Raw genomic sequence first — 23721 nt, 5'->3', positions numbered from 1 at the left:
ATTAAACAATTCCAGTCTCCCCAATAATCCTGACCCACTCCAATTTGTCTATCGGACCATGTCAGATGCCATATCACTTGCCCTTTACTCCTCTCTAGAACATGTTGACACCAAGAACAGCTACGTAAGAATCCTACTCATTGACTACAGTTCAGCCTTCAACACTATTATCCCCTTGAGACTGATTACTAAACTTACTGATCTTGGACTAAGCCCCACTCTCTGCAACTGGATCCTCAGTTTCCTGACCCACAGGCCACAATCAGTGAAGATTGGGGATAATAGTTCATCCTCACTAACACTTAACACTGGAGCCCCTCAGGGGTGCGTACTCAGCCCCCTACTGTACTCACTGTATACCCATGACTGCATCACCAAATACCAGACTAATGCCATTTACAAGTTCACTGATGACACCTCCATAGTTGATCGAATCTCAGATGGCGACAAAATAGACAACAGACAAGACCTGGAAAAATGGTGCACTGAGAACAACCTAGCTCTCAATGCCAGCAAAACCAAGGAACTCATTATTGACTTTAGCCGGATGTTACTCATGCCCCCCCTACACATTAACAGCACTGAGGTGGAACGAGTGGAGAATGTCAAGCTCCTGGGAGTGGTCATCCACAACAAGCTTTCTTTAGACTCTTCATGTGGACGCACTGGTTACAAAGGCCCAACAACGTCTCCTCTTCCTCAGGCAGCTGAGGAAATTTGGCATGACGGTGAATACCCTTGCCAACTTTTATAGGTGCGCCATTGAGAGCATTCTGTCTGGATGTATCACTACCTGGTATGGCAACTGTACCACTCAAGATCGGAGACAGTTACAGAGAGTGGTGAACTTGGCCCAGACAATCACAAAGGCCAACCTCCCATCTATAGAATCCATCTACCAGGCCCGCTGTCAAGGAAAGGCCGCCAGCATTCTCAAAGATCCATCCCACCCTGGCAATGTTTTCTACAACCTCTACCATCGGGGACAAGGTACAGAAACCTGAACACATGCACCAGCCAGTTTCAGAACAGTTTCTACCCTACTGTTGTTAAAATACTGAATGGACTCTCAAACATTTGCCTGTACCTGTGTTTTTGTTTTTGCTGCTGTTTACCTATTATTTACTATCTATGCTACTTAACTCTGTGATCTGCCTGTATTGCTTGCAAGATAAAGCTTTTCACTGTGCCTCGGTACACGTGACAATAAATTCAATTTAATTCAATTCTATCCCACCCTTTGACACCAATGGCTGTCCCCCAAACCTGCCACCCCACCTCCAAGGCGCAATAAATCACTTCCTCCCCCCCCACTCCAACTAAAGGAAACACAATACACCTCCACCTGAGGAAGATTCCACACCCTCCCACTGTCTCACTCCCATAACCTTGGATTTCCCTCAGTATTTGCCTTGCCCATGAGCCTCCAAAACCACACCCTCCTGCCCCACCCAGGCTGATCTGATATTCCCCCACCCCCCCCCCCAAAACAGCCTTCGTTTGCACAGCTCAGTTGAACATTACCACTGTTCCCGCCCCCAGGATTATCCTTTAACTGCCTCCCCACCCCCAAATGGGAGAGGAATGCTGGGAGTCGACTGGGTGGGTCAAGGTGGGGTTGGGGGGATATTTAACTTCTGTATCCTCTCTGTCCGTCACCTCCACCCGACCCACCAACACTCCACCTGCTCTGATTCCAGGCACATCGACAGACGTGAGCCGCTATGCAGGGGAGTATGAGCATGTGTTTGAGGCTACAACTGCGGGAATTACCATCCAGGCCCCTCAGCTCGATGTCAACACTGTGGCAGCCGGTGGGGGCTCCATCCTCTCCTTCAGGTGAGCCAGACCTTAGTGTTAGCCTTCAGCTCTGCAGTAGCTGAGCCTGGGTTCACTCCTGCTCCCATGGACCAGCTCTGCGTGTGCTATGGTGCTTGATGGGACAGATGGTGGTATAATGGTAAGATCCCCACAGTGGCTGGTTGAATCTAAGCTACACGAGTAAATCTGGAATGAGAGGCCAGTCTTGGTGATGGTGACCATGAAACAGGCATTGATTGTTGTAAAAACCCAATCGCATTTACTCATGTCCCTCAGGGAAAGAAATCTGCGGCACAGTTACTCAGTGGTTAGCACTGCTGCCTCACAGCACCAGGGACCCGGGTTTGGTTCCAGCCTCGGGCAACTGTGTGGAGTTTGTACATTCTCCCCATGTCTGCATGGGTTTCCTCCGGGTGCTCCGGTTTCCTCCCACAATCCAAAGATGTGCAGGTTAGGGGGGATTGGCCATGCTAAATTGCCCGTAGTAATCAGGAATGTGTCGGGGATAAATGTAGAGTCATAGGGTATGGGAATGGGTCTGGTTGGGTTGCTCTTCGGAGGGTCGGTGTGGACATTTTGGGCCGAAGGGCCTGTTTCCACATTTTAGGGATTCTATGATTCTATTCTAATATTTATTGGTCTAGCCTATATGTGACTCCAGACACATAGCAACATGGTTGCATTTTAATTGCCCTCTCAAATAACTCTAGCAAAACACTCAGTTTAGGGGCAATTAGGGATGCGCATACTGCATTCCATTAAATTTTTTTTTAAAGTCCCAACTCTTGGCTGACAAGTACTTTAGGTTGACAATTATACTGAAGATTATTGGGAAAAGAAGGTCATTGTTTGGGATGTGAGGACAGTGGGAATATTCCCTGACTGGGGGAAATGGCAAGTGAAGTTCATTAAAGATCTGGTCTGGGCTATCACTCTCTATTCAGTTTATTTTTCCTGACCAGTACAAATGAGGTGGATGAAGGAATGTGGGACCAAGCTTATTAAGATAGTTATATCCTGAATGAACTGTTTATTGGGATCTGTCCAGTCCAGTTATAGGTGTTAGTATTCTGCATAGAAGTCAAATAAAGTAATTTTGTGTTAAATGCTGTGTACTGAATCTTTTTAATACCTGTATCAAAAGTTAGTTCTTTTTAATGGACTCGTTTTCTTGACTTTTTCCTCCATTCTTGCCTCCAACAAGAGGTTTATGGAGCTTGTGGAGTTTCTTTGTCATTAAGATTGAGCACAGAATGTAAGATGTACATCTTAGGCACCGATCCTTCAGTCCAACCTGTCCATGCCGAGCAGATATCCCAACCCAATCTAGTCCCACTTGCCAGCACCCACCCATATCCTTCCAAACCCTTCCTATTCATACACCCAACCAGATGCTCTTTAAATATTGCAATTGTACCAGCCTCCACCACTTCCTGTCTAAGTTCCTTTTCTAACCCTGACCTCACAGCACCAGGGATCCAGGTTTGGTTCCAGCCTCGGGCAACTGTGTGGAGTTTGTACATTCTCCACACGTCTGAGTGGGTTTCCTCCAGGTGCTCCGGTTTCCTCCCACAAATACAACGATGTGCAGGTTAGGTGAATTGGCCATGCGAAATTGCCCATAGTGTTCGGGGGTGTGCAGGTTAAATACATTAGTCAGGGGGATATTTAGAGTCATAGGGTAGTGGAATGGGTCTGGTTGGGCTACTCTTCGGAGGGTTGGTGTAGACTTGTTTGGCCAAATGGCCTGTTTCCACACTGTAGTGATTCTAAGTTTGGAATCGGAGAATTATGAGATGTTAAGGAGAGATGTCTAGAGACTGCATAGGTTGAAATTGTGGAGAGTAAGAGGTAACCCCACTTTGGTCTGCAGGACCCAGGGCTACTCCTTGGCCCGTAAGGATGGTGAGCCTCTTCTGGGCCAGCAGCAGAGCTGGGCATCTCCTGGGGGAAAGCACTCACTTCAGGGCGTACATGGAACGACTAAATTCTGGGATGAATGAGAAGCAAAGGGAGAGGAGTGTGAATATCTCTTAATGATTGTGGAGCTGGAGGAGATGTCGGAGACAGAGAGGAGTGAGGACATGGAGGGTTTTTAAAGAGAGGTCAATATTGGAGTGCAAGCACAGGGAATATTATAAAACTGTGTGGTGTGTGTCTTCAGATGTGTATCACTGTGTTCATTAATTGGGGCAGTGAGCCACGTCAGTGCCTCATAGCCCCACGAACGGGAGTTGCTGTCTGTCTTTAACTTGCTGCTTTTCTGACACATTGTCCTTTTCCAGGTCTGGGCTGTTTGTTGTTGGTCCAGAATCGGCTGGAGCTCATCCGGGTCCCACCTGTTATCGGAAAGGTTAGTGACGGGGCGGGGGGGGGGCGCAAAATCTCCCTCATGTATCCATCATCAGGGAGTTTCACCTTCACCTTGAGTGCTGGGATCAACCTGTTTGTCATAGCACTCGTGCTGAAACCTCTTCCAACAGTGACAAACAAGATGTGGAGGTGCCAGTGGTGGACAGGGATGGGCAAAGTCAAAAGCTTTTAGAGCCTCACTTCTTCAGGTAGCTAATGAGAAAGAATACATCAGACGCAGAATTTATAAGTAAGAGATCAGAGGATCATACAACTGATGCAAATATATTGAACATACCTTGATAACTATTAAGTCATTAATCAGTTAGAATGGAGGTGCAGTTTGATTAGTAGGTAAATCCCAGAATTCTTCCAAATCACTGCCCCAAAATAACTGAAGGTTTTATCAGAATAAAGGTGACACCTCAGGTCAGACAATGCACTTTAGGCATGATGCCTTGTTTTGAGTCTGTCTGGAAAAGGGAGACGAGCAAAGGTATCTCAGATAAGGAGTTCACAGAATGTTTTCGGGATTAGTTCTAAGTACAGCATGTCTGTAGCCAACCGGAGAGCAGGCTATTAAACGATAGGATTGATTAATTAATAACCTCATAGTGAAGGTGCCCTTGATAGCTCTGTTCACTTTAAGGAACAGAAATGTGGAGCTAAGATTAGTGTTTTAAACTTGAATAAAGGCAAGCATAAGGAGAGAGGGTGGTGAACCAGGAATCCAGAATCCTAGGCTGAAGCTTTGGCACATGGATTTTAATTTTCCACAATGGCAGATGATTAAGTTTGACTTGGAAGAAAAAGCTAATCTATTGGTGACTGTAGAACCACGATCAATTGTCTCAAAAACATCCTCTCTAGTTCATTATTATCCTTCAGGGAAGCTATCTGCATTCTCCCCACAGAATCTGCCAGACCTGCTGAGTTTCTCCAGCAATTTCTGTTTTTCTTTCTGATTGCCAGCATCTGCAGTTTTTTTAAAATATCCTATTGTGATGAGCTGCACTGTTTAATCTGGTCTTTTTGGTTACTCAGGAGGCCCACTTACCATCACCGATGCCAACCTTTGCCTCGGGCGACTGCTGCCAGATTATTTTCCCAAAATCTTTGGTGCCACAGAGGACCAGCCACTGTGGAAGGAAGGGGCTCTGAATGAGTTGCAGAAAGTTGCGGAACAGGTCAACGCCTTTCTCTTTGACCAATCACAAGGTGATGAGGAGAACGGAAGGGGCCAATCACAGATGACTGCGGAGGAAGTTGCGCTGGGATTTGTCCGGGTTGCCAATGAGTCAATGTGTCGACCAATCAGAGCTCTAACTCAGGTACATCATGGCTCATTCGGATGGTGGCGAAACAAGTACAGGTACACAGTGAGAGTGGATAGATCCGACTGTACAGGTACATCCGTACAGGTTTGTTACAGGTCCTAGTAACCCCCACCCTAACCTAGCGCCATGTCTGTAGCTTGACCTTTGGCCTCAAGTTCATAAACCCATATCCAAAGCTACTGGAGCTGTCAGCATTTACTGTCAACATGGTTATCCTGGATTGTACTGGCATCTAGAGGCTCCCACATTTCATTTCACTCTCACATTCCATTTCATTTTGCAACAAATGTCATATGTGTTTTTAATTAACTACCTAATCATTCTGTTCAGTTTTTGAGATTAACCTCACTACCGGTTCCTGTTCTATTTTAGACATTATGCACTGAATTGACCTGAATCACTTTGTACAAAATCCTACTCAGGTAATCAGATAGTTAAGGGTTGTAAATTTTACACATTTTACCAAATCCAGATCTTTCATTTATACGCCTTACTAACTGAACTAAATCTTATTTCATAAAAATAAAACGATAAGATAGCCCTTAACAACCAATTGCTAGTTCCTTTTTATAACTGCTTTATAATTTAATAGTTACCTCCTGAAAATGGAAAGTACCCACCTGCTGGTCTCTGATGTTGCTCTTTATCTACCAAAGATCTCCAATCTCAGTTCAAACTGCTCTCTCCTGATGTCTCTCTGCTAATGATTCTCACTCTCTGTGTAAACTTAAACCGTAGGAGCACCAAAATCCTGGTATTTGGGAGGAATTAAACTAGTATGGCAGTCAGTCAGCACATAGAGTGACTGAAAGGAAGGCAGAGGTTAAGTCAAGTCTAACAGGAAAAGCAGGCAGGACTAAGTTAATTAACATAGTGGGACTGACAGTTTTATAGATCAGAGTGGGGCTGGAAAAGCACAGCAGGTCAGGCAGCATCCGAGGAGCAGGAAAATCGACGTTTTGGGCAAAAGCCCTTCATCTGGAACAGCGGCAGAGTGCCTGAAGGGTGGAGAGATAAATGGGGTGGGTGGGAGAAGGTAGCAAAGTGTACAATAGGTGAATAGGGGTGGGGATGGAGGTGATTGGTCAGAGGGGAGGGTGGAGTGGATAGGTGGGAAGGGAGATTGGCAGGTAGGACAGGTCATGAGGACATTGGAAGGTTGGAACTGAGGTAAGGTGGGGGGAGGGGAAATGAGGAATCTGGTGAAGTCCACATTGATGCCCTGGGGTTGAAGTGTTCCGAGGCGGAAAATGAGGTGTTCTTCCTCCAGGCGTTGGGTGGTGAGGGAGCGGCGGTGAAGGAGGCCCAGGACCTCCATGTCCTCGGCAGAGTGGGAGAGGGAGTTGAAATGTTGGGCAACGGGGCGGTGGGGTTAATTGGTGCGGGTGTCCCGGAGATGTTCCCTGAAGCGGTCTGCAAGGAGGCGTCCAGTCTCCAGACTAAAGGGGTAGCCATGGGCACCTGTATGGGCCCCAGCTATGCCTGTTTCTTTGTTGGCTACATAGAACAGTCCATCTTCCGTAATTACACCGGCACCAGTACCCACCTCTTCCTCCGTTACATTGATGACTGCATTGGCTCCACCTCATGCTCCCGTGAGGAGGTTGAGCAATTCATTAACTTCACCAACACTTTCCACCCTGACCTTAAATTTACCTGGACCATCTCTGACACCTCCCTCCGCTTACTGGACCTCTCCATCTCCATTAATGACGACCGACTTGACACTGACATTTTTTACAAACCCACCGACTCCCACAGCTACCTGGATTACACCTCTTCCCACCCTACCTCCTGCAAACATGCCATCCCCTATTCCCAATTCCTCCGCCTCCACCATATCTGCTCCCAGGAGGACCAGGTCCACCACAGAACACACCAGATGGCCTCCTTCTTTAGAGACCGCAATTTCCCTTCCCGTGTGGTTAAAGATGCCCTCCAACGCATCTCGTCCACATCCTGCACCTCCGCCCCCAGACCCCACCCCTCCAACCGTAACAAGGACAGAACACCCCTGGTGCTCACCTTCCACCCTACCAACCTTCGCATAAACCAAATCATCCACCGACATTTTCGCTACCTCCAAACAGACCCCACCACCAGGGATATATTTCCCTCCCCACCCATTTCTGCCTTCCACAATCAGCGTTTCCTCCGTGACTACCTGGTCAGGTCCACACCCCCCTACAACCCACCCTCCCATCCTGGCACCTTCCCCTGCCACCGCAGGAATTGCAAAACCTGCACCCACACCTCCTCCCTCACCTCCATCCAAGGCCCTAAAGGAGCCTTCCACATCCATCAAAGTTTTACTTGCACATCCACTAATATCATTTATTGTATCCGTTGCTCCGATGCGGTCTCCTGTACATTGGGGAGACTGGACGCCTCCTAGCAGAGCACTTTAGGGAACATCACCAGGACACCCGCACCAATCAATCACACTGCCCTGTGGCCCAACATTTCAACTCCCCCTCCCACTCTGCCGAGGACATGGAGCTCCTGGGCCTCCTCCACCGCCGCTCCCTCACCAACAGACGCCTGGAGGAAGAACGCTTCATCTTCCGCCTCGGAACACTTCAACCCCAGGGCATCAGTGTGGACTTTACCAGTTTCCTTATTTCCCCTTCCCCCACCTCACCCCAGTTCCAAACTTCCAGCTCAGCACTGTCCCCCATGACTTGTCATACCTGCCTATCTTCTTTTGCACCTATCCACTCCAACCTCCCCCCGACCTTCATTCCCTCCTCCACTCACCTATTGTACTCTATGCTACTTTCTCCCCACCCCCACCCTTCTCTCATTTATCTCTGCACCCTGCAGGTACTCTGCCTGTATTCCTGATGAAGGGCTTTTGCCTGAAACGTCTATTTTACTACTTCTGGGATGCTGCCTGAACTGCTGTGCTTTTCCAGCACCACTCTAATCTAGACTCTGGTTTCCAACATCTGCATTCATTGTTTTTACCTCCCCAATGTAGAGGAGACCGCATCGGGAGCAACGGATAGAATAAATGACATTGGTGGATGTGCAGGTGAAACTTTGATGGATGTGGAAGGGTCTGAAGTGTATTTATTTTCGTACATGATTTGGAGATGCCGGTGATGAACCGGGGTGTACAAAGTGAAAAATCACACAACACCAGGTTATAGTCCAACAGATTTGTTTGGAAGCACTAGTTTTCGGAGCGCTGTTCCTTCATCAGGTGACTGTGGAGAATAAGATTGAATGACACAGAATTTATAACAAAAGTTTACAGTGTGATGTAACTGAAATTATATATTGTAAAATACCCGAATTGTTTGTTAAGTCTCTCATCTTTTAGAATGACCATGCTGGTTTCAGTTCTTTCACATGTAAATCGCAAAACCTTTTTAAAAAGTTACATCCTCAAGTGAACTTTAACAATTGGTGTCATGTCGGCCCAGATAATGCATTGAAGGTGTTAACTCCCTGTGAGGCTGTCTGTGCCACAATGGTCAGACTGATTGTAATCTTAAAAAAAGGATTTACAGAATCTTGCATAGATTCATGTAGTTTTGAGCAAAGTAAAATATAATTCTGCAAGTACAAATTCACCCCACAAACTTGTGTGTGTGTGTAGTGCAATGGGGTCACCTGTAGTGTGACATGACCCCAAGGTCCCAGTTGAGGCTATCAGCCTCAGCTGAGCAGAAGACGCAAGCACACAGACAGACACACACACAGAGACCCTCCTACACACACACACACTCTCCTACAGAAACACACACTCACGCAGACGCTCTGTTGTATGCTCACATATACACTCCCACACACACCCTATCACAGACATATAACCCTATGCACTCACACTCATACTGTACACACACTCTCTCACAGGCGTTCATAACGCCACAGGGGGTGGTGTTCCCATGTATCTGCTGCCCTTGCCCTTCTAGATGGAAGTGGCTGTGGGTTTGGAAGGTGCTGCCTGAGGGTCTTTGGTGAATTTCTGGAATGCATCTTGCAGATAGTACACACTGCTGCTCCTGAGCATCGGTGGTGCAGGGAGTGGATGTTTGTGGATGTGGTGCCAATCAAGCGGCTGCTTTGTCCTGGATGGTGTCAAACTTCTTGAGTGTTGTTGGCTCTGCACCTATCCAGGCAAGTGGAGAGTATTCCATCACACTCCTGTCTTGTGCTTTGTAGAAGGTGGACAGGCTTTGGGGAGACAGAAGCTGAGTTACTTGCTGCAGTATCTCTAGTGTGTGACCTGCTCTTATAGCTACTGTGTTTATCTGATTAGTCCAGTTGAGTTACTGCCACACCATCTGAAAGGGACGGAATGAGGGATATCTATTCTCCTTTGAGATAGAGTCCACCATTGTTCTGACATCGGGGGGCCTCCCTTCTCCTTTTCACCAATTTATTACATTCACTGATGTCAAACCATTTGCTTCCTTCACACCCCATGACAGGCTAAAGGTCACGATACCTTACGCCACGTGCTGGCGTGCTTTGGAGGTGCTGGGGGCCAGCATGCCTGCGCCATTGCCCGGTCCCTGGGCATGAAAACCGTCTTCATTCACAAGTAGGTGCAGGTTTACTGAGATATTGGTTTCCTCCTCTCTTGTCAATGCTACGCTAACTCTCTCTCTCCTGCTTTCTAGTTCCTCTCTCCCACTCTCTCTCTGCCATTTTCCATCAATCATTGACACTCTGTAACCCCCTCAATCTCTTTCGATTACTCTCTTTCTCTCTATTGTTGTCTCTTTCACATACTCATGACTTGGCTCTGTCCCTGAGTCTCTGTCCTGCCTACCTGATTGTGTTGATCTCTGACTGTTTTTCTCCCTTACTGTCCTCATTTCCCTCCCTCCCTCACATACACACTCTGTCTCTCAGGTATGGCAGTATCCTATCAGCCTATGGAATGGCCTTGGCAGATGTGGTACATGAAGCCCAGGAGCCATGCAATGCGGTGTATGAAGGAGCCTCATATTCCTTTCTGGATGAGAGGATAGACGTGCTGGAGAAACAGTGTGTGGATGCACTGCGTGCTCAGGGATTTTCCAGGTACAAACAAAGTATTTTAGTTCCACCTGCTTAATCGAATGATAATGTGTAATCAGCCAAATCATAGAGTCCCGACAACGTGGAAACAGGCTATTTGACCCGACAAGTCCACACCAACCCGCCGAAGAGTATCCCATCCAGCCCCATTCCCCTACCCTATTACTTTACATTTCCCCTGACTAATGCATCTAAGCTACACATCCCTGAACACTATATTCGATTTCCCATGACCAATTTACCTAACTTGCACATCTTTCTGGGAGGAAACCCACACAGACACGGGCAGAATGTGCAAACATTCTGTCCACACAGACAGCCGCCCGAGGCTGGAATCGAACCTGGGTCCCTGGCCTGTGAGGTAGCGGTGCTAACCACTGAGCCACTGTGCTGCCCTTTTTTCAAAGCCCCTTTTAAAATATCTCCTTGTGTGGCTCAATGTCACATTTCGTTTTTCCATATTTTACTATCCCAAAGGTGTTATATCAATTCAAGTCCAAGCTCCTTGTTATCATTGTTATGTTTAAGTGATAAGTAGTCAGATGGAGCCCAAGGGAATGGTAGACTCTTTGTATGAAAATATTTTTCATCACCTGACTAGCAGCAGCCTTTAGATTTTTAAACTGCAGTTTGTCACAGACCTGAGTAGACCAGTTCAATTCAGATTTCCAGAAAGCCTTCGAGCAAAGACACTGCTCATGCACCCTCTCTCTCAATTTGTTTCTTTATCTCTTTTTCTCTCTTGCCCATTTCTACCCCAACCTCTCTCCCTTTTTCTTTCTCTTGTTTTCCCCTTTGCAATGTCTCTCGATCTTCCTTCCTCTCAATCTCTCTTATTTCTCCCTCCCTCTCTCTCTCTCTGCATCTCTCTCAACTCTCTCTTTACCTTCCCATGATCTCTCTCTCCTCGATCTCTCTTTCCCCCTCTTCATCTCTCCTCTCTCTCTCTCCCCCTCACTGTCTTCTCCTCCTCTCTCTCTCTCTCTCTCTCTCTCTCTTTCTTTCTCTCTCTCTCTCTCTCTCACACACACACACACTCAATCTCTCTCTCTCTTCCTTTTAAGGGGCAGCGATAGCCTAGTGGTATTATCACTGGGCTGTTAATCCTGAGACCAGGTAATGTTCTGGAGACCTGAGTGCAAATCCTGCCATGGCAGGTGCTGGAATTTTAATTCAATAAAAAAAATCTGGAATCAAAAGTCTGATGTCAATGGTCAGGAAAAACCCATCTGAGTCACTAAAGCCCTTTAGGTAAGGAAACTTTCATTCTTGGAGAAAGTGAGGACTGCAGATGCTGGAGATCAGAGCTGAAAATGTGTTGCTGGAAAAACGCAGCAGGTCAGGCAGCATCCAAGGAGCAGGAGAATCAACGTTTCGGGCATAAGCCCTTCTTCATTCCTGTTGCTTTTCCAGCAACACATTTTTCAGCTCCAAACTTTCATCCTTACCTGGTCCAGCCTACACATGACTCCAGGCCCACAGCAATGTGGTTCACTCTTAACTGCCGTCTGGGCAGTTAGGGATAGGCAATGAATGCTGGCGTAACCAGCGATTCCCACATCCTGTGATTGAATTAAAAGAAAGATCTTTCCCATCCCTTGTGTGTGAATTAAAATCTTTTATGATTCTGAAAATAAGAACTTCGAACTCGAGCAAAGACCTAGGTCCAACTGGCCAGTTACCAATGGTGGATCCTCTGTTACTCTGCAGTCAATACCCACAGGATTGTCGCATTGTTCCTAGCCTCTGACCTGCTGTTGTAACCATAGTTTTATATGGCTAGTCCAGTTCAATACCTGGTCAGTGACAACACCAGGATGTTGACAATAGGGAATCTAGTGACAGTAATGCCATTGAATGTCAAGGGGGAAGGGTTAGTCACTGCCCAGCACTTATGTGGCAAAAATGTGGAAAGATCAGTGCTGAGGGAGTGCCGCACTGTCGTACTGTTGGATGGTCAGTGCTGAGGGAGTGCCGCACTGTCGGAAGGTCAGTGCTGAGGGGTCGCCGCACTGTCGGAGGGTCAGTGCTGAGGGAGCACCACATTGTCGAAGGGTCAGTGGTGAGGGAGTGCCGCACTGTCAGAGGATTAGTGCTGAGGGATCGCCTTACTGTCGGAGGGTCATGCTGAGGGAGTGCTGTACTGTTGGAGGGTCAGTGCTGAGGGAACAACGCGCTGTTGGAGGTCATTGCTGAGGGAGCGCTGCACTGTTGGAGGGTCAGTGCTGAGGGAGCACCACACTGTCGGAATGTCAGTGCTGAGGGAGCAATGTGCTGTCGGAGGGTCAGTGCTGAGGGAGCGCTGCACTATCAGAGGGTCAGTGCTGAGGGAGTGCCACACTGTATGAGGGTTAATGCTGAGGGAGTGCCGCACTGTCGGAGGGTCAGTGCTGAGGGAGCAACGTGCTGTCGGAGGGTCAGTGCTGAGGGACTGTTGCACTGTCGGAGGGTCAGTGCTGAGGGACTGTTGCACTGTCGGAGGGTCGGTGCTGAGGGACTGTTGCACTGTCGGAGGGTCGGTGCTGAGGGAGTGCCGCAGTATTAGAGGTAAGAGTTGAAAACAAAGGCTGTAAATGAAAGTTTCCATGTAAGTCCTCCATTGATGTAAAAATCTACCGGTTCACTAACATGGGGGAGAGAAGCTGTGACCCTTGACCACCTGGCCATCAGTGATTCGCATTAAAACCCAATGTGCTGGGCCCTTCCCTGCCCTCTGACCTGATCTTCCAGTTGTATCAATAATACAGTACTGAACTCCCTGCAGCCTCTTCGCTGTGCAGCCCTGCCACTCACTCCAATATGCCAGGAGTATTTTGGGAAATGATTGTTTGTTTGATTGGTGTGTCTTTGCTGTGGGTTTTCAGGTGTCAGATCAGCACGGAGGCTTTCCTTCATTTGCGGTATGACCGTACCGACTGTGCCCTCATGTGTTCTGGCAGCTCACACCCTCCACAGTCTAGCTGTGACTCCTGTCGCCATGGAGACTTCCGCGCTGTCTTCACCAGCAGGTTAGAAACTTCAACAACTGTCGTGGTTCCAAACCCACCTCTGAGCTGCTAATCATGGGGCTAAGCATTTATTTAGCCTCAATTCTACATGGTTCGACTGAAAGTTAGGATGTTTCTATCTCTGCATTGCTTCCTGAACTTGGCATCCACATTCTCACCACCACATCCCAGATAAAGGAAACACCAGTTCAGTACCCACCTCTTTGTGTTTCAGGAATGTTCCAGAATGGACAGTGGGCTTGAAAATAACAACCCTACAATCCCATGACCCAGCTGAAACTGTGATCTTTCACCCTACAACATCATGACCCAACCCAGACTGTGACCTTTCACCCTACAACCCCATGACCCAGCCCAGACTGTGACCTTTTACCCTACAACACCATGACCCAACCCAGACTGTAACCTTTCACCATATAACACCATGACCCAACCCAGACTGTGACCTTTAAACCTATAACCCCATGACCCAGCCTAGACTGTGATCTTTCACCCTACAACACCATGACCCAATCCAGACTGTGACCTTTCACCCTACAACCCCATGACCCAGCCGAGACTAACCTTTCACCCTACAACCCCATGAACCAACCCAGACAGTAATCTTTCACCCTAAATGTCATGACCCAGTCCAGACTGTGACCTTTCACCCTACAACCCCATGACCCAGCTAGTGTGGCATTGCCACACAGTCTGTATGCCGTGTATGATTGTTACCGGCTGTAAGCCCTCTCTGACCTTTCTTTTGTCAGAGACTGCACCCTGGTTGTGGTTGTGTCAACTTTATGATCAGTCATGAAGGATCTGTTTGAATGGAGGGAGCAGGACTGAGGGTTAAGCTGCCCACTGCTGTTCCTGTCTCTTACTGTAGCTGCTGCGACCCTTTAAGGTGCAGCAGGGGTTCAGTCACATGTTAACCTCGAACATTGGTGGCAGTGAGAGAATGTGGGGTGGGAGGTGGTCAGTCTGATGGGGCAGATGGGGCTGGTGAGGGGACATGTAGATTTGAGGAGGGGCACAGAGGTGGCCAGGGCTTGGGTTGGGGAGGGAGGTGGATGGAACTAGGGAGGGGTCAGGTGGGCGTTGAGCGGGTGGGGTTGGGGAGGGGGGAGTGCGGGTGGAACTATGGAGGGGGCGTGTGCAGTAGGGGTGGTGTGGGTGGAGCTGAGGAGGGGCATGTGGAGTTGGGGGAGGGTGGGTAAAGTTGGGGGCATGGGTGGAGTTAGGAAGGGGGCAAGTGGAACTGGGGTGGGGCCAGATGGAGTTGGGGAGGGTCTTGGGCGGAATGGGGATGGGAGCAGGTAGAGCTGGGGAAGGAGGTGGGTGGAATTGGGGTGGGTCTTCAGTGTCGGTGGGTTGGGGCTCCTAGATTGTTGAAAGCCACAGGACATGTGGTCATCTGATGAGTTTGAATTTAGAAAATGAGACATGACTTTATTGAAATATAAGATTCTGAAAGGTCTTGTCTGACTTGATGTGGAGAGGTTATGGGGACAAGGAGGGAATGTGCAGAATGGTCTTATTGAATGGGTAAGTGACTTGATTGGCTGTAAGGCCAACTTTAGGGATTTACGGTCCAGTGTGCTGACACTCCCTGCTGTGTTGCCAGGTACATGAAAGAGTTTGGCTTCATAATACCGGAGCGGCCGATCATTGTGGATGACATCCGTGTGCGGGGCTGTGCCAAATCTGCCATCAAGAAAGAACAGAAAATGACATGCAGTGGAAGAGAGCCTCGTGTTGAAACTGTACGTGGGAGGGTCAAGGGTAACAGTTTTAACACAGACTAACCTGGTCCCTGTACATTAACCCAGTCACTGACTAATCCCAGTCCCTGCTCATTTACCTGGTCACTGACTAACCCTGGTTTCTGTTCATAAACCCCGTCACTGTCTAATCCCAGTCCCTGTTCATTTACCCAGTCACTGTCTAACCTTGGTCTCTGTTCATGAACCCAGTGACTGACTAACCCTTTATGGGATGTGTGGCACCATAACCATACTAAGTGGGACAGACTTTGAACAGATCTAGCAACTCAAGACTGAGCACCCATGACCCAGGATACTGATTGGGAATGATCAGCCATGATCATATTGAATGGCGATGCAGGCTCGAAGGGCTGAATGGCCTACTCCTGCATCTATTGTCTATTGTCTATTGTCTATTGACCCACTGTGGGCCATCAACAGCAGCAGAATCTTTAATTGGCCTTGAACTGAGGCCTCGCTTGGGCCATTTCAGAGGACAGTTAAGGATTTTCCTGTTGCTGTGGATGAGCAGTCACATGTACATGACCATGTACAGACAGCAGTTTTCCTTGATTTTATAATAGTCAACGATAGTCTCTATAAGGGCAGTCATGACATATCTTCAAATTCCTATGATGTGGAAGTGCTGGTGGAAGGAGTGAACAAAGTTAAAAATCACACAACAGGTAATTCTCCAACAGGTTTATCTGGAAGCACTAGCTTTTAGAGCACTGCTCCTTCATCAGATAGCTAGTGGGGCAGGATCACAGGACACAGAATTTATAGCAAAAGATCTGTGGGAGCCATTGTCCTTATTCCACACCACTGCTGGACTGGACCTGCTGGGTGGTGAAAGAACCAACAAGAGGTTGATTTCATCCTTACCAATCTGCTGGCTGCAGATGTTGAGAGTGTGGCACTGGAAAAACACAGCAGGTCGGACAGCATCCGAGGAGCAGGAAAATCAACGTTTTGGGCAAGAGCCCTTCATCAGGAATGAGGCTTGTGAGCCAAGGGGGTGGAGAGGTAAATGGGAGGGGGGTGCTGCTGTGGGGAAGGTAGCTGAGAGTGTAATAGGTGGATGGAGGTGGGGGTAAAGGTGATAGGTCAGAGAGGAGGGTGGAGCAGATAAATGGGAAGGAAGATCAACAGGCAGGACAGGTCATGAGGATGGTGCTGAGCTGAAAGTTTGGAACTGGGATAAGGTGGGGGAAGGGGAAGGGAAAATGAGGAAACTGGTGAAATCCATATTGATGCCATACGGTTGGAGGGTCCCAAGGCGAAAGATGAGGCGTTTTTCCTCCAGGCGTCGGGTGGTAAGGGAGTGGCAGTGGAGGAGGCCCAGGACCTGCGTGTCCTCAGCAGAGTGGGAGGGGAGTTGAAGTGTTTGGCCATGGGGCGGTGGGGTTGATTGGTGCAGGTGTCTTGGAAATGTTCTCTGAAGCGCTCTGCAAGTAGGTGCCCAGGCTCCTCCATGTAGAGGAGAGCATCAGGAGCAACGATCTGTCTATGACTGTATCGGTAAGAGTAACCACTGCACAGACCTTGTGAAGAGAAAGTCCTCTCTTCACCCTCCATCGTATTGTGTGGCACCATAACCATACTAAATGGGACAGACTTTGAACAGATCTAGCAACTCAAGACTGAGCACCCATGACCCACTGTGGGCCATCAACAGCAGCAGAATTGTACTCCAGTACAATCTGTAACCTTATGGCCCACTCAACCATTACCATCAAGCCAGGGGATCGACCCTGGTTCAATGGAGAGTGCAGGAGGGTATGCCAGGAGCAGAATTAGGAATGCCTGAAGATGAGGTGTCAACGTAGTGAAGCCACCAAACAGGACTACTTGCATGTCAAACAGCATAAGCAGTAATAATAGGATGTGATCTAAATCTGATATAGGAGCTGGAGACTAATATGTGATTGTGACTGGGCCCAAGTATCACAGACAGCCACAGATCCACTGCAATGTGTGAAACTTGTACCCTTACCAGGGATGACAATTTCTGTAGCTTCACTGAAGTCTACACCACAGTGTGCTGTTGGTGGATAGAGCCCCACATGCAGTGTTCCTTCTTCATCTGTTGGTGTCAGGGTCCTGAAGAGATTTCAATATGCAGTCCTGTATTGTGGGTTTGAAACCATAGTCACCACTCTTGCAGGTCAAGCTCCCCCTTTCCTTTTTGGTCGGCAGGTGGTAAAGTGTTACTTTGATGAGGGTTATCTCGACACCGCTGTATACCTCCTGGAGGATCTGTCATGTGATCACACAATTCCTGGACCTGCAATCATCATTGATAAAAACAGGTAGGGTGTGTGTGTCTGTGTGTGTGTGTGTGTGTGTGTGTGTGTGTGTGTGTGTGTGTGTGTGTGTGTGTGTGTGTGTGTGTGTGTGTGTGAATGTGTCCTTCCCCAGAGCACATAAGTGAACCAGATGGAGTTTTGTGATAATCAAAATTATCTCACGCTCACCAACACTGAGACTAACTTTCATCTCCAATCTTTTTTTGACATTGAATTGAAATTCCACTGTTGCTGTAATAGGATGTGAAACCATGTTCCTAGAGCACTAGCCCCAGGAGTGGTTCTAGTCCAGTGACATTACAGTTAGGCCTCACAACCATACACACCTCTTCTGATTATATAACCCTTCGGATTATCTGCAGTGTTCGAGTTGTAACCTGTTTGTTTGCTCCAGCATCAATGGCCGTGCCTTCAGCACCCAGGGCCATGAAAACAGTTGCCCTGAGTATCTCCTCACATGGCTCAGACTTTATGTGACAAAGTTCCAATGAAGTGCTCAGTGATGTTTTATGGAGTTAACGGTGCTAGGTAAATGCAAGGTGTTATAGAGTCATAGAGATGTACAGCATAGAAACAGACCCTTCCGTCCATGCCGACCAGATATCCCAACCAAATCTAGTCCCACCTGCCAGCACCCGGCCCATATCCCTCCAAACCCTTCCTATTCATATACCCATCCAAATGCCTCTTAAATGTTGCAATTGTACCAGCCTCCACCACATCCCCTGGCAGCTCATTCCATACACGTACCACCCTCTGCGTGAAAAAGTTGTCACTTAGATCTCTTTTATATCTTTCCCCTCTCATCCTAAAACTATGACCTCTAGTTCTGGATTCCCCCAACCCCAGGGAAAAGACTTTGTCTATGTATCCTATCCATGCCCCTCATAATTTTGTAAACCTCTATAAGGTCACCCCTCAGCCTCCGACGCTCCAGAGAAAACAGCCCCAGCCTGTTCAACCTCTCCCTGTAGCTCAGATCCTCCAACCCTGGCAACATCCTTGTAAATCTTTTCTGAACCCTTTCAAGTTTCACAACATCTTTCCGATAGGAAGGAGACCAGAATTGCACGCAATATTCCAACAGTGGCCTAACCAATGTCCTGTACAGCTGCAACATGACCTCCCAACTCCTGTACTCAATACTCTGACCAATAAAGGAAAGCATACCAAATGCCTTCTTCACTATCCTATCTGCCTGTGACTCCACTTTCAAGCAGCTATGAACCTGCACTCCAAGGTCTCTTTGTTCAGCAACACTCCCTAGGACCTTACCATTAAGTGGATACGTCCTGCTAAGATTTGCTTTCCCAAAATGCAGCACCTCGCATTTATCTGAATTAAACTCCATCTGCCACTTCTCAGCCCATTGGCCCATCTGGTCCAGATCCTGTTGTAATCTGAGGTGACCCTCTTTGCTGTCCACTACAGCTCCAATTTTGGTGTCATCTGCAAACTTACTAACTGTAACTCTTATACTCGCATCCAAATCATTTATGTAAATGACAAAAAGTAGAGGGCCCAGCACTGATCCTTGTGGCACTCCACTGGTCACAGGCCTCCAGTCTGAAAAACAACCCTCCACCACCACCCTCTGTCTTCTACTTTTGAGCCAGTTCTGTATCCAAATGGCTAGTTCTCCCTGTATTCCATGAGATCTAACCTTGCTAATCCCCATGGGGAACCTTGTCGAAAGCCTTACTAAAGTCCATATAGATCACATCTACTGCTCTTCCCTCATCAATCCTCTTTGTTACTTCTTCAAAAAACTCAATCAAGTTTGTGAGACCTGATATCCCACATACAAAGCCATGTTGACGATCCCTAATCAGTCCTTGCCTTTCCAAATACATGTACATCCTGTCCCTCAGGATTCCCTCCAACAACTTGCCCACCACCGAGGTCAGGCTCACCAGTCTATTGTTCCCTGGCTTGTCTTTACCGCCCTTCTTAAACAGTGGCACCACATTTGCCAACCTCCAGTCTTCTGGTACCTCACCTGTGACTATCGATGATACAAATGTCTCAGCAAGAGGCCCAGCAATTACTTCTCTAGCTTCCCACAGAGTTCTCGGGTACACCCGATTAGGTTCTGGGGGTTTATTCACCTTTACCCATTTCAAGACATCCAGCACTTCCTCCTCTGTAATCTGGACATTTTGCAAGATGTCACCATCTACAGTCTATCAGTTCTCTTCCTTTCCACTTTGCAGCACCATCCTGGTTGAAGCAGACTGTATCGCTGGTGTTACCCAGCTCGGTGATATCCAGATCACCATCGGCAGTGGGAAGCCACAGATTGTCGGACCCAAACTGGACACAATCCAGCTCTCCATCTTTTCACATCGCTTCATGAGCATCGCAGGTACAACTGACAGGAATAGAGAGGGACTAGATGGTTGGATTCATGTAAGATAATGCCATATATCTCCATCTTCCTTCAGTGAGGATGTGATGGTTTATCGATTTGAGAATGTGGAATAAACAGCAGTAACCTGATATCTCAGCCTAGTCAGTGAGAATAAAACACAATCCTTCCAGAGAGTGTACAAGACATATAGGTAGCAATTATATTCATAGCAGGAGCTCATTCAGGAGATGGTTCATTTACCCTTCTGCAGTCATATGTGACTGATTTGTCCCCGGGATTGACTGGTTAATCCTCACTGGGCTCTCTCCTTACAGAGCAGATGGGTCGTATCCTACAGAGAACAGCCATCTCCACCAATATCAAGGAACGACTGGACTTCTCTTGCGCTCTGTTTGGCCCCACAGGGGGCCTGGTGTCGAACGCACCCCACATCCCTGTGCACCTGGGAGCCATGCAGAAGACCGTGCAGTTCCAGGTAAGGTCAGAATTCAACAAGGAGCCTCAGTGGGGGCAGGACAGGGGCAGTGACTTTACCATAGTCATAGCTCCTCTGTAGTAGTGGTATTCCAGTAGAAACTGTGGGACTTGGGACGTCTAATCTCTGCACTTAATGGAAAATCCAATTCCATTTTGATAGACAAAGGAGTGGAGGGGGCATGGAATAAACAAGGAGGTTGTAGCAGTCACCAGAACCAGATCAAACATGGTCTTTTTGAATCATGGTGCAGGCTCAAGGGGCCAAATGGTCACTTCTGCTGTTAGGTTCTAGCGGGTGCTAGAAATTTGAAATAACAATAGAAATCGATGGAACAACTCAGCAGGTCCAGCAGCATTTGTGGAGAGAGAAGCCACGTTACTGCACCAAGTCTGATATAACTTCAGATTATTCCCTACCAGTCTGGCCAGGGATTGTTCTATTGCACATCCCAGAGATTCACACTTCCCTTTTGTAAAATGTTCTAAAATCATGTAGAATGATACAGACCATTCATCCTTTTGAGTCTGCACAAGCTCTGAGAGTCCGTACTGTTAGTCCTACTCCTCCCAATTTTTCCCCATAGACCAGTTTTTAAAAATCCCTTTCAAACGTTTATTTAAATTCCTTTTAAAAGTAATTATTGAATCTACCTCCACTGCCCTTTCAGGCAGTGTGTTCCAGCTTTCAACAGACTCATTGCATGAATAGATGTTTTCTTATTTTATGTCTGGTTCTTTTTGTCAACCATTTGAAATCTGTGCCCTCCTCCCACTGCTAACAGTTTCTGTGTACTCCCTCATGACCTTTTCCTGCATGAAATAAATTAACATAAGAACAAGGAACAAAAAATGGACCATTTGACCCACCATCCAAGAAGCATGTCCATAGTGTCTCTTACCAATTTTCATAGAGGCACTGCATAAAGCATTCTATCCGGCTCCATCATAACTTGGTGCAGCAACTGCTCTGCTCAGGAGTGCAGGAAACTACTGAGAGTTGTGGACACAGCCCAGAGCATCACACAAACCACCCTTCCATCTGTTCACTCCATCCACATTTCTACCTGCCTTGGAAAGGCAGCCAACATCGTCAAAGACTCCTCCCACCCCGCTTATAATCTCTTCCAACTTCTTCCGTCAAGGCAGAAGATACAAACGTTTAAACACATGTATCAACAGATTCAAGGAGAGCTTCTTCCCCGCTGTTATTAGGCTTCTGAATGGGCCTCTCAAATTTTAAATTTAATGCTGATCTTACTCTCTGTGCACTTTCTTTGCAGCCGTAAAATTGTATTCCTCACTATGTTCTACTACCTTCATGCACTTTGTATGGTATGATCTGCCTATACTGTACGGAAAACAAAACTTCACTGCACCCAAATACATGTGACAATAATAAATCAAATCAAAAATAAGATTGTGGCTGATCTGCTTTAAACCTCACCCCTACATTCCTGCACAACCCTGACAATCTTTCATTCTCTTGGGAATCAAGAGTATCAACCTCTGCCTTAAAAACATTTAAAGATTCTGCATCCACTGACTGTATCACTTCAGTTTTTATTCTGCTCAGTGAGATTTATTCTTTACCCATCAGTCCATGAGCTCCATCATCCCTGGAACCATTTGAATTCTCTCCAAGAAATGGATACCCTTCCTAAAGTACAGTGACTAGAATGTGACACAGTACTCCAGCCTAAAAGATGATATAAAATGGTTTACCATAACCTTGTTTTTGGAATCTGTGTCTCTATTCAAAAAGACATGTGCTTTTTAAATGTGTTTTTTTCTAGACTAGCCAACAGTTATTTCTTGTAAACCTCGTCCCCACCTGCTTTACCTCGTCCTGTGCTGTTTTGTAATCAGCACAAGCACAGGACCATTCTCAGCTGTGAAGCCCACTGCAGCCTATCAGCCCACTTGTGTTACCCAATGAGTGGGCTTGCTCATGAAGTCTCACTGTTTTTAAGCTGGTTGGCTGGGCAGCAAGGGAGGAAGATGAAAGGGTTCTGAGGTTGGCAAAATGTCTGGACTCCATCTGACGTCTTTGTGAACCTTTTCTCCCCCTGACAGATTAATCATTTAGGTGATGACCTGAAAGAAGGTGATGTCATCCTGAGCAACCATCCCAGTGCAGGCGGCAGCCATCTTCCGGACCTGACAGTCATCACTCCGGTAAGATCTACAACTGTCTCCGATACTAGGCCCAACCATCTAGAAGGACAAGGGCAGGAGATACATGGGAACACCACCCCCCCACCCCCCACCCCTGAAAATTCCCCTCCAAGCCACTCACCATCCTGACTTGGAAGTATATCACCGTTCCTTCACTGTCAATGGGCCACAATCCTGGAATTCCCTCCTTACGGGTCTTTGTGGGTCAACCCACAGCACACGGACTGCAGCGGTTCAAGAAGGCAGCTCACCCCCACCTTCTCAAGGGGCTATTAGGGATGGGCAATAAATGGTGATTTGGTCAGCAAGGCCTGCATTCCTTGCATTCCAACTCAAAAAACAAAGGTGCAAAGGACTCATTGGACAGGGTCTGCATTTATTCAAGTGGTAGAGGTCTATGTGAAATTTGGATATGTTCCCCGATGGATACTCAATCTTATCAAACACTCCCAGGAGAAGAACAGCATGGGTGTTAAATACTTAATAAAGCTCACTCTACTTATTTAAACTGAAAGTAAAGCTGCCTTGATTCTGTTCCCATTAAAGTCTAGAGTAGAGTGGTGCTGGAAAAGCACAGCAGGTCAGGCAGCATCCGAGGAGCATGTCTGACCTGTTATGCTTTTCCAGCACCACTCTAATCTAGACCCTGGTTTACAGCATCTGCAGTCCTCACGTTTGCCTCTGTTCCCATCAAACATTCCCCAGGACAGGTAGAGCACGGGATTAGATACAGAGTAAAGCTTCCTCTACACTGTCCCCATCAAACACTCCCAGGACAGGGACAGCACAAGATTAGATACAGAGTAAAGCTTCCTCTACACTGTCCCCATCAAACACTCCCAGGACAGGGACAGCACAGGGTTAGATACAGAGTAAAGCTCCCTGTACACTGTCCTCCATCAAACACTCCCAGGACAGGGACAGCATGAAGTTAGATACAGAGTAAAGCTCCCTCTACACTGTCCCCATCAAACCCTGAGGTTTGACAGAGGCCTTCACAACCAGAAGGGAGAAACAGTCCTTATAGATGGAAGGGTTAGCAATCAATGGCCATTCATTTACCGTGATTGGCAAAGACACCAGAGACGA

At 47.4% G+C, this 23721-nt stretch overlaps 1 protein-coding gene across 2 annotated transcripts in view; it reads left to right on the top strand.

Annotated features, from left to right (window-relative positions):
* The window catches only part of oplah (5-oxoprolinase, ATP-hydrolysing), a 58967-nt gene that overhangs the window by 16387 nt on the left and 18859 nt on the right, over nucleotides 1-23721 (top strand). For both annotated transcript variants that reach the window (XM_072576483.1, XM_072576484.1), the window contains exons 9-19: nucleotides 1701-1839; nucleotides 4107-4174; nucleotides 5218-5504; nucleotides 9950-10062; nucleotides 10377-10547; nucleotides 13409-13552; nucleotides 15162-15300; nucleotides 17500-17612; nucleotides 19823-19974; nucleotides 20295-20455; nucleotides 22531-22632. In XM_072576483.1, coding sequence (XP_072432584.1) covers nucleotides 1701-1839; nucleotides 4107-4174; nucleotides 5218-5504; nucleotides 9950-10062; nucleotides 10377-10547; nucleotides 13409-13552; nucleotides 15162-15300; nucleotides 17500-17612; nucleotides 19823-19974; nucleotides 20295-20455; nucleotides 22531-22632 — 1589 coding nt within the window. The remainder of the gene's footprint in view (nucleotides 1-1700; nucleotides 1840-4106; nucleotides 4175-5217; nucleotides 5505-9949; nucleotides 10063-10376; nucleotides 10548-13408; nucleotides 13553-15161; nucleotides 15301-17499; nucleotides 17613-19822; nucleotides 19975-20294; nucleotides 20456-22530; nucleotides 22633-23721) is intronic.

This window comes from Chiloscyllium punctatum, chromosome 8 (assembly GCF_047496795.1).
Source record: "Chiloscyllium punctatum isolate Juve2018m chromosome 8, sChiPun1.3, whole genome shotgun sequence".
NCBI lineage: Eukaryota > Metazoa > Chordata > Chondrichthyes > Orectolobiformes > Hemiscylliidae > Chiloscyllium > Chiloscyllium punctatum.
The sequence above is the reverse complement of the archived record's forward strand: the minus strand, read 5'-3'. Positions and strand labels throughout refer to the sequence as shown.